The 10058-nt window shown below is 46.3% G+C and overlaps 1 protein-coding gene across 1 annotated transcript in view; it reads left to right on the top strand.

The window, feature by feature from the left end:
• The first annotated feature begins 931 nt into the window (after positions 1-931).
• The window catches only part of LOC102257553 (NACHT, LRR and PYD domains-containing protein 1), a 46748-nt gene continuing 37621 nt past the window's right edge, over positions 932-10058 (top strand). The window contains exon 1 of the mRNA XM_014533715.1: positions 932-1040. Within this exon, the coding sequence (XP_014389201.1) occupies positions 932-1040 (109 nt within the window). The remainder of the gene's footprint in view (positions 1041-10058) is intronic.

The raw sequence follows: 10058 nt of genomic DNA, 5'->3' as shown, positions 1-10058 counted from the left end.
GCAATGTAGAAGAATGAAGACTGGTGTCTTTTGTCAATACAGATGTGAGTGAACAAATGCAAGTAAGAAATCAATGAACATAGCATCCTTCCTCTCCTACTCTTCAGAGAGTGCTGATGGAGCCAGGCCCAGGGCCGAGCTTAGAACCTGGTCTGCATTTTCCAGGGCCTCTGAACAGTCCTGCACAGCTAGACATTGTTCATCTTTTACTGAGCAGTTACTTTATGCCTGGAATTGTGCAGGACACTGTGAGTCAGCGATGGAGGACAAAACACACACCCTGCCTCATGAATTCATTTCTGTTGAACTATCACCACCTGGTGGCATACACTGAATTTTGTCAAGAAAAGAAAGCCTTGAGTACTGGAGCTAATGATCAGTTGGCATGGGAATGGTAGCTTTCTCAGGAGGCTTAGCAAGGCTGTCACAAGGGGCCTTATTAATTCTCCATGCTTAAGCCCAGATGGCTGAGGATTTGGCATATTCTGAAAGGCTATTAGAGGGGAATTCCATGCTTACCTCCATGTTTAACTCATTTTTGAAATTAGTCCTTCTCACTGGGCAAAAGTCCTACCCCAGAGCTAATCCCAGTTCCTCCTGCTACAGCTAAAGTCCTTTTGCTTTGATTGACATCAATGGGGCTTGTCACATACACTCAGAGGTCATCCTCTGACCTCTGTATTTTCCAGCTCAAAGCCTCCAGGGGGAAGGAGTGGGTGACAGTCCACTTAATGCAATGGACACAGGCCTCCCCCGTGGTGAGGGCCAGCACAAGCTCAAGGTGCACCTCTGTCCTGCATCCCAGCTGCCTTTTAACAGTAGCCTTGGAAGTGATAAGGGATAAGTTTCTTGGAGGTGGATATAGTCACCGGTCACCCTGAGAGCTCACCTGTCAGCACACTCACAGGTGAAGGGGGCGTGGGGAGAGGACATGGGCTGTAAGTCTCCCAGATCTGGTCTCATCTGCAAGCTGGAGACCATGAGCCCCATCTTAGAAAAGGGTTGGGAAGATGCAGTGAGCCAGCTCCACAAAGTGCCTGGTGAGAAGCAGATCCCACCAGGACCTGCTATCATCTGCCCCTCCCCCCACTCCCAGACCTGTCATGAGAAACCTCAATGCAATTGTTTTATGTACTCACAGCCCATCTGGTTCTGAAAGGACTCAGTATACAAATTAACATACATAAAAAGTAAAATAAAAGTTGTATTAAGTTGCTACACATATCAAGCAAAGTTAAAACACAATTACGGAGGCATAAGATGAAACCAAAAGTTAAGATGACACATGAAGCATGTGCTTTAACATGGCATTTCGTACCAAGCTTTGAGAGGGGTCAAACACTGGACTTAAAAGCCTCGTAGAGGACAAACCGAAGAGGCACAGTGGCCAGCTGCTTGATAAAGTGCTTGAAAGAGAAAAATAAGTCAGTTCTCAAAAAGAGCTAATTTCTGAGCCAAATTTGTTAAAAGTTTGTTCCCTTCAATCCAGAAATTGCTTTTCTGGGAATCGAACCCTTACAGGTACTCATACGTATGCACAAAGACATACATGGAATTTTTAAACCTAATAATTTGATTTAAACAAAAAAGGGAAACTCATTTTAAAAGTTACATGTAATTAGATGGTGTATTACATTAATGATATATTTTCTGATTTTGATTATGGTTATGTAAGAAAATGTTGATACTTGCCAAAGTCCTTCCAGGTCAAAGGTCCTGACATCTACAACTTAATCTCAAATCATCAGCAAAAAAATAAAATAGTAGTAAGTATACAGAGAGAGTTAGAAAGTCAGTATGTCATAATGTTAATAATTAGAGGATCTAGGTAATGGCTAAGTGGGAGTTCACTATTCTACTCTTGCAATTTTTCTGTAAGTTTGAAATGTTTTCAAAGTAAAATGAGTTTCTAAAAGTCATGCATGATTTCTTCCTTCTAGGGTGGAGACTTCGTGTGTCTTGCTTGGGTTCTAGGAAGAGACCCTCATTGGTGGGTCCTCTTACCCATGTAAGACAGGCACCAATCATTATGCTTGATTGAGACTTAAGTGCAGGTAAGAGGGCCAACTGGGAACACGTGACTGGGTGCGTTCTGTTTAAATGATGTAAATCCGGTGTGGCCTTTGGAAGAACTACACCTGCAGGTTAGGTTAGAGAAGTGAGTTGGGTGTTTGTCCTTAATCTGCCTTGTGACCACTTTGCACCTGTATTGTTGGTTCTTGTAAGATGGCAATGTGGGTGTGTGTATTCCTGTCAACGTTGCCAGGAGAGTAAAAGCAAACCGTGCTAAAGGAAGACCCCAAGTCCTGATATTTTCTTCAGACTGGACAAGAGATTAGAAAGAGGATGAGAAGGCACGGGGGAAGGGAGAAATGGATGGACTAGATTGTATATTAAACAAAAAATTTCAGTTTTTGGTGTTCGGTGCACAATTTACCTAAGCCTGAAATACACATATGTTGGGGAAATTAATTGTCAAACAGCTGGGATTGCCTTGCTGGGCTCATAGGAACAACCACCGCTTTTGTTTCCTCTCCAGAAACTTTTATTGGTATGAACAGTTCCTAGCTCTTGACTGGACTTAGAACTTTTAAAAGAGTAGAAACCTTATCTATTTGGGTTTGAAAAATGTTCCTGCTATTAATCAGAAATAATCCTTTCTACGTTTTTCTGGCTTATCCTTTGCAGTGGTTCTCAACCTTTCTAATGCCGCGACCCTTTAATACAGTTCCTCATGTTGTGGTGACCCCCAATTTCATTGTTACAAATTGAACATAATTAAAGCATAGTGATTAATCACAAAAACAATATGTAATTATATATGTGTTTTCCAATGGTCTTAGGCGACCCCTGTGAAAGGGTCGTTCGACCCCCAAAGGGGTCACGACCCACAGGTTGAGAACCGCTGCCTCAAAGGGTCCTCCACCAAATGTAGGAGGCTGTTTCAAGGCACAGGAAGTACTTGACTGCCATCTGATGGCCAAAGTGAGTAGCTGTTTAGAAAGATAAAGGAAATAGTTCCAAAGGCATTCAATATATGCAGTTTTTACTGCTCTGATACTGTGGGCCAGGCACTGTGTTAGGCACAGGAAGTGCAGTGGTAAACAAAGTAAGAAGCCTGTCTTCAAGGAGCTAGCATACCATTCTAATGGCAGCTGAGAGTGACAGAAAGTAAACAAGTAAATCAGTAACGTCAAGGTGAGAAAAGGGCTGGCAGATAAATAAAGCAAGGTAAGGGGTCTAGTAGGAGCTGGGGAAAGGAGGTTGCTGCTTTTTAGGAGGTGAGGTGATAAGCCTTCTGTCTGGGGAAAATCATCTGAAGATGCAACTGGGGCCAAAGCCCTGAGGTAGGAGATTTTGTTCCAGGGACAAAAGGAGTCCTGAGGGGCTAGAGCAGAGGGAGGAAGCGAGGCAGAGAAAGGTCGAGGCCAGATCACATGTGGCTCCGTGCACCATTGACAGGAGTTTGGCTTTTCCTCTGATTGAAACAGAGAGTATTGGAAGGCTTTGAGCAGAGAATTGTCGGGATCTGACTTGTTTTAAAGGGTAATTCTGGCCGTTGGTCCGAGAATAGACACTAGAGGGCAACCTCAGAGCCAGGGGAAGAGTCAGGGGGCCAGAGCAGTGATCTGGGATTAGACTATGGCTGGTGGATGTGGCAGGGTATCCCTGCGCGTGATGACAATGAGTTTCTGGATCTATTTAAAAAGATAACATTGGCAGGACCAGACGAAAGATGGAACGTCAGGATTGAGAGAAAGAGAGGAGTCGGTGTTTGGGGCCCAAACTGTCATTTCCTGAAATGAAGAGACTGTGGGCAAAGAAGGCTGAAAGGGATACGGGAAATGGTGAAATTGGAGGCTCCCGTCTGGGGAGTTCAGTCTGAGATGACTGTGATACGCCCAAGTAAAGAGGTGGAGGAGGCTGCTGGATAAAGGCTCCAAAATCAGAGGGATGGTTGAAGCTGGAGATAGAAATGTGAGAACATCAGCCCATGGAGGGCATTCACAGTCCCAAGCCTGGGTGAGGCCACCAGGAGAGGCGTGCAGCTGGAGAAGGGGAGGGGTCTGGGCACAAAGCCTGGCTCTCGGCATCCAGTGCACCGTCAGCAGTCAAATTGCACGTTCAGGTCTCCCTCCCTGGGCATCAGGCAATCAGGTTCAAACGTGGAAGATGGCCATTGGTACAGGGCACCTCCACCTCTAGGCATGAGTGTGAGGGAATGGTGCTCCATTAGCACTAAAGGTGCGTATGGCCATGTCATTTGGAAGGGTTGTCTGTTGTGTTAACTAATAAAGACTTGAGGCCCTAAACCAAATTAAAAGTTCATCTAAGGTCTTAAATGTTCAAATTCCAGAGAGCGGTGGTGGCAGGAGCTTCTCCTGCCTCCACAGCAGCACTAAGGATGTCTGACTGCCAGCTTAGGCCCAAATTGAATTGAGTTGTGGGATACCCAGTTGGTGTCCAGAGAGTGGGGGTCAAAATTAGTTAGGGTCAGGAGGAAATAAAACCTATCACACCCCTCCTCCAGGCCATACCTCCCACCGCACTGGGACTGAGGGCCCTTCATAGAGGCTCAGGTCCCTCTGATCAACCCACTTCCTAGGGTAGCACTTTCCATGCCTGGTAAGTCTAGCTGTTGAATGTCCACCAGTGTTTACTGCCCACTTTTTAAAAACAGTACTATATAACATTTTTAGATGTTACTAAGATCTTTTTTATTGATTTGAGCTCCTTGGCAAAACTATGATGTCCCATTTAATAGGTGAGCAAACTGAGGCTCAGAGAAGTAAATCAGCCACACCAGGAGTCTGTGTCCAGGTGAGCAATGGTCTGAAGCCCCTTAGGCCTGGGCTTTCCAGCCCAGGTCAACTCAAGGCATCTCCAGAAGCTGCTACAAACAGGGAAGGACTTAGATAACGTCACTCCTCCATCTACAGTCCACATCTCTGCTGAGTCCACAAAAGAAGAAAGCTCCCCAGAGAACTGGCTTTGCAACCAGGAGGCAGGGGCTGTTTCCCTTTCAGATGGATGATTACTAGTTGAGGGCTGAGCTAACACAAAACCAACAGCCCCCTGGCCAGAACACATGGCACGAATGCAATGGACCGCAGAAGCCCATAAAACTATGAGAATCTGGGAGGGTCCCTGACCTTGCTGTAGTGCCCCAACAAGGAGCTTCCCTGGCAGACTTAGGAGCCCCACCCATCCTGAGAGTTGGGCCAGGCCCCACACCCATCACTGAAGAACCTCAACCAAGGCTCTAAAGAAAGATTCACAGTGGCCCCACCCATCCTGAGAGTTGGTCCTGGCCCCACACTTAACATCCTGAAGAGCTTCAAACCTGGCTCTGTGGGCAGGCTCTAGCTCAGGGGTGGGGAACCTTTTTTCTGCCAAGGGCAATTAGATATTTATAATGTCATTCACAAGCCATACAACTGAAAAATTATGTTGCTATGAAGGGACCCCCACCCTGATCCAGGACACCCTTCAGGGCAAACCAGCCGGCCCCCACCCGTGCACCAGGCCTCTATCCTATATAGTAAAAGGGTAATATGCAAACTGACCCTAACAGCAGAAAGACTGGGAATGACTGGTCACTATGACACACACTGACCACCAGGGGTCAGACGCTCAATGCAATAGCTGCCCCCTGGTGGTCAGTGCGCTGCCACAGTGGGAGCACCACTCAGCTGACTGACCTGTCCCAGCGGCCCACCAGCCTGGCGGCAGCTACTCACTCCCTCAGTAGTCCTGCAGGTCTAATCTCCAGAGAATGGCCAGTCACCGAAGGGCTGGCATGGATGGATTGGCACCGCCTCAGGCACAATTCAGACAGCACCACATGCCTCCTAGAAGTCAGCCTGGGGCACCACGACTGCTTCCCCTCCCTAGATGATCCTCAAGGAAGAAATGATAAAGAAGCAGCCACCAGATGACTCCCAACAACGAGCACTAACGTCAGCGGGATGGATCTGGATCCCAGGACAGCAAGGGTGTCCCACTGCCACCCAGAGGGCAGATCACATCCCGCCCCCACCCCCGACCCGTCAGGACAGACGCCAGACACAGGGCTCATGGCTGGTGAACTCTGCTGTGGTGGCGCGAGCCTCTCCCCATCAGGACTAACTGGGCGCCAGCTTGGCAGGCACAGCAGGGTCAGGATGAGCAGGAGCAGCAGGCAAGAGCCACAGGCGGTGTTGGCCTTCAGTTTCAGCCCAATCCCCACAGGCCACGCCGAGGGACCCCACCAGTACATGAATCTGTGCACCGAGCCTCTAGTTTTATATAATTTTGATATCATGAAATGTTATTCTTCTTTGACTTTTTCAACCATTTTAAAATGTAACAATCATTCTTAGGTCACTGGTTAGCCATCTTGATGTAGCTAGGGTTTGCCAATCCCTGGCCAAAAGTATAATATTAAAATGTAACTTATTAGAAGTATTAGTGAGAGGGGGAGAATTTTGAAAGTGTTACTAACTCAAGAGGATTTAGGTATGTTGGATGCTAGCAGAGCCATTAAAACCGGGATATTTTAAAGAACATGGCACCAAAAAGCCCTAAACCCTCTCTTAGCACCTCAGGCAGACACAGGATTCAGAGTGGGGTGGGCCATTGCCATGACCCCGAGTGGCATACTGATGCACTAGAAGATCTTCACTTAACCAGAAATGTCCTCACCAGAGACAACAAAAGTGGATCTTTAGATCATGATTCCAGGGGTGGGGGCGGCCCCTGACACCCTAGTCTTAGCAAGCTTCGGGTGAAAATTGACCCCACATATGCTGGAGGTCCAGCAGGTGTCCCGAGATGAACTGGGCTTCAGGAACCCTGCTTCCTCAGGAAGGTTCGGGGCTCCCCGCCCTTCCTGAGAGCTGCCTCTGTCTCTACACTCAACTTCCTGAAGTTTCTCAACCCTGGCTCAGCAGAAAGATACACGGGGGCCCGGGCAGGGTGTCATGTGAAGATGCAAGTATGTCATGCTACTTGGATCTGCATCCAGGGCATCAGGCTGTCTGTCCTTATGCCCCTGGCCTCACTATAGATGGAGACTGTAGATATGGCCTGTCTGTGTGTTTGGCTCTAAGTTTCTTTTCTGCTCAGAACCATGATGGCCCCTCCCCTCCCCTCACTTCACCCCCATGCGGTTTCCTCTGGGTGATTTCTGTTTCCCTCTTGCTGGGTGAGGCTGTTCTTCCTGGTTGGTGTCCTGGGACCAGAAGAGGTCTGAAAAAACATGGATGGGGCAACTCTGAGCTCAACCCTGGGCTCTCAAAGCCCACCCTGTGCTTTGCCTCTCCCCCTCCCCCACCTCCTGTCAGCATTGCAGCTCAAGGCTTGGTCCAAAGAGTCTAGGTCTCAGGAGACTGAGGGCTGAGGAGCACAAAACAGTGAGTGTCCTGAACATCCCATCCCCCGATCCCTGCCCCCTTCACACTCCTGCCTGCCCCCAGACCAGACCCAGCAACTCAGTAACTTGATCCCTTCCATTGTCTCCCAGCCCCCTCTGGACTCCTCCTTCCTATGCCTTTTCCTGCCTCTCTCCTTCACAATCCTTCTCCCAACATCATCTGTTGGCAGATGCCCTGGGGTTTACAAAAGTGGGTTCTGAATGCTGAATAGGAGTTTGCCAGGTGACCATAATGACCCAAGTAAAAGTGTTGCATTGGGAGATGGTAGGGACCAAGGATGACTGCTCTTCTCTGCCTGCCTGATTCCTTCACCACCCACTCCCTCCACAGCGAGCATCCCAAAGGGCTTCCGAATCCCGCTGAGTGCAAGAGACATAACCAGTGCAGCAGAGCAGGTTGGTGCAGCAAAGATGGCTTGTCCCATCATTGAGTTGGAGTTTACCTAAGATAAATCACACACAGTTTTGTCATACTACTTCTTATTACAATAGCCAGGAGACTCAGCATGCAGGTTTAGGAGGTGTCAAGACCCCTTCTTCAACTGTAGGAATGTACCATCTCAAGACTGTTGTTGAAAAGATAAAGGAGTAAATATGTAAAGAAAACAGAATGCAATTCCTTCATAAACTTTCTATGTCTCTTATTACCAATCACATATTCTTTGTAAATCCTGAAAAACTTCCCTGTAAAAAAAAATTATGCATATGTGTGTGTATAGTGTGTGTATGTGTGTGTACAATGTGTGTGTAATGTGTATATAGTGTGTGCATATGATGTGTGTTTAGTGAGTGTGCGTGTGCGTGTGCCTGTGTGTGTGTGTGTGTGTGTGTAAAGGACACCAAAAAGGGCTGCTGGGACCAGGGACCTTCACCTTGGAGGGCACCTAGGTCACTTCACCAAGGGCAGCTTCAGTGCATCCCCACTGGGCCCACTGTCTTTACTGAGGGGCGCTGACAGCATAACTGTTTGAAGAGTCTACGACTGTTTCTAATTGAGAAGAATAAACTGGACAAACTTGCCCTCTTCCTTCTTTCATTCTCTAAAACTGACCACAAGTAGGGAGGGGCGGCCTTGAACCCTGGAATGAGGGGCTGGGATGGCAAAGGGGAGGCAGTTGGAAATAAAGAACCTGGACAGAAACATCAACCAGGCAAAGGACCCCAGTAGGGGAGGAGCCACTGGACAGAACAGGGGCTGCAGGAGAGCAGGTGACCCACCATGTCTTCTTGGAGCCACCAGATCAGCGCTGGGGAAGTAAGTGTGGCAAGGAGGGAGAGCGCACTGGGTCCTCCATCCTAAAAGCTTTAAGAGTGGAGATCTTAGGGGAGATCCCAGGGAGGATGTCAATAGAACATTCATCAGCTTTTCAAGTGGGTCCTTTCAGGGTTGTTGTCTGATATAATAGTTGCTAATCCCACTCTCATTGGTTTCCTTCCTTTTACACTGAACATTTTTCCATCCCTTCCCTTTAGCTTATGTGTGTCCTTAAAGCCAAAGCGAGTCTCTTGCAGGCAGCATAGAGTCAGTCTTGGGTTTTATTGTTGGTTTGCTTTTATTTTTTATTCATTCAGCCACTCTATGTTTTGTGATTGGAGAATTCAATTCTTTCACATTTAAAGTAATTACTGATAGGGAAGGATTTGTCAATTGTTTTTGTGCTTCCTTTATTCCTTTCCTCCTCTCTTGGTGTTTTCCTGTGTGATTTGATTATTTCCTTTTCTTTTTTTCCATTTTAATCCTCAATCAAGGATATGTTTTTATTGATTTTGAGAGAGGAAGAGAGAGAGAGTTGCGGGGGGAGAGAGAAATGTCTATCTGTTGCCTCCCCTACATACCCAGACAGGGGATTGAACCAGCAAACTTCTGGTGCATGGAAAGACACTCCAACCAAGTGAGCCATGTGGCCAGGGCTTGATGGTTTTCTATAGTGGTGTGCTTTGATTCCTTTTGCTTTATGTTTTGTGTATCTGCTATAGGTTTTTGCTTTGTGCATAGCATGACACTTACATAAAATATCTTATGCTTATTAGTCTATTTTAAACTTATAACAATTTAATTTCAATCACATACAAAAATGTACTCTTTTACTCCCCCATATTTTTGTTTTTGCTGTCACGATTTATATTTTTAATATTGTGTCTCCATGTCCATATTATTTTAGCTAGAGTTATTTTTAATATTTTTTTTCCTCTTGGAGTTTCACTCATTAAATTTATGATTTCAATATAATAAAAAATGTGACAGAAAAAGAAAACACACAAGTAATAAATGTGTTAAACTCCTCCCTTCAGGCACTGAGCATTCAGTAAATGCTCAGTCACTGCTGTCCCATCATTGAGTTGGAGTTTACCTAAGATAAATCACACACAGTTTTGTCATACTACTTCTTATTACAATAGCCAGGAGACTCAGCATGCAGGTTTAGGAGGTGTCAAGACCCCTTCTTCAACTGTAGGAATGTACCATCTCAAGACTGTTGTTGAAAAGATAAAGGAGTAAATATGTAAAGAAAACAGAATGCAATTCCTTCATAAACTTTCTATGTCTCTTATTACCAATCACATATTCTTTGTAAATCCTGAAAAACTTCCCTGTAAAAAAAAATTATGCATATGTGTGTGTATAGTGTGTGTATGTGTGTGT

Source organism: Myotis brandtii, unplaced genomic scaffold (assembly GCF_000412655.1).
Source record: "Myotis brandtii unplaced genomic scaffold, ASM41265v1 scaffold1223, whole genome shotgun sequence".
Taxonomy (NCBI): Eukaryota; Metazoa; Chordata; class Mammalia; order Chiroptera; family Vespertilionidae; genus Myotis; species Myotis brandtii.
Note: the sequence above shows the minus strand (reverse complement) of the source record. Positions and strands in the feature narration are given on the sequence as shown.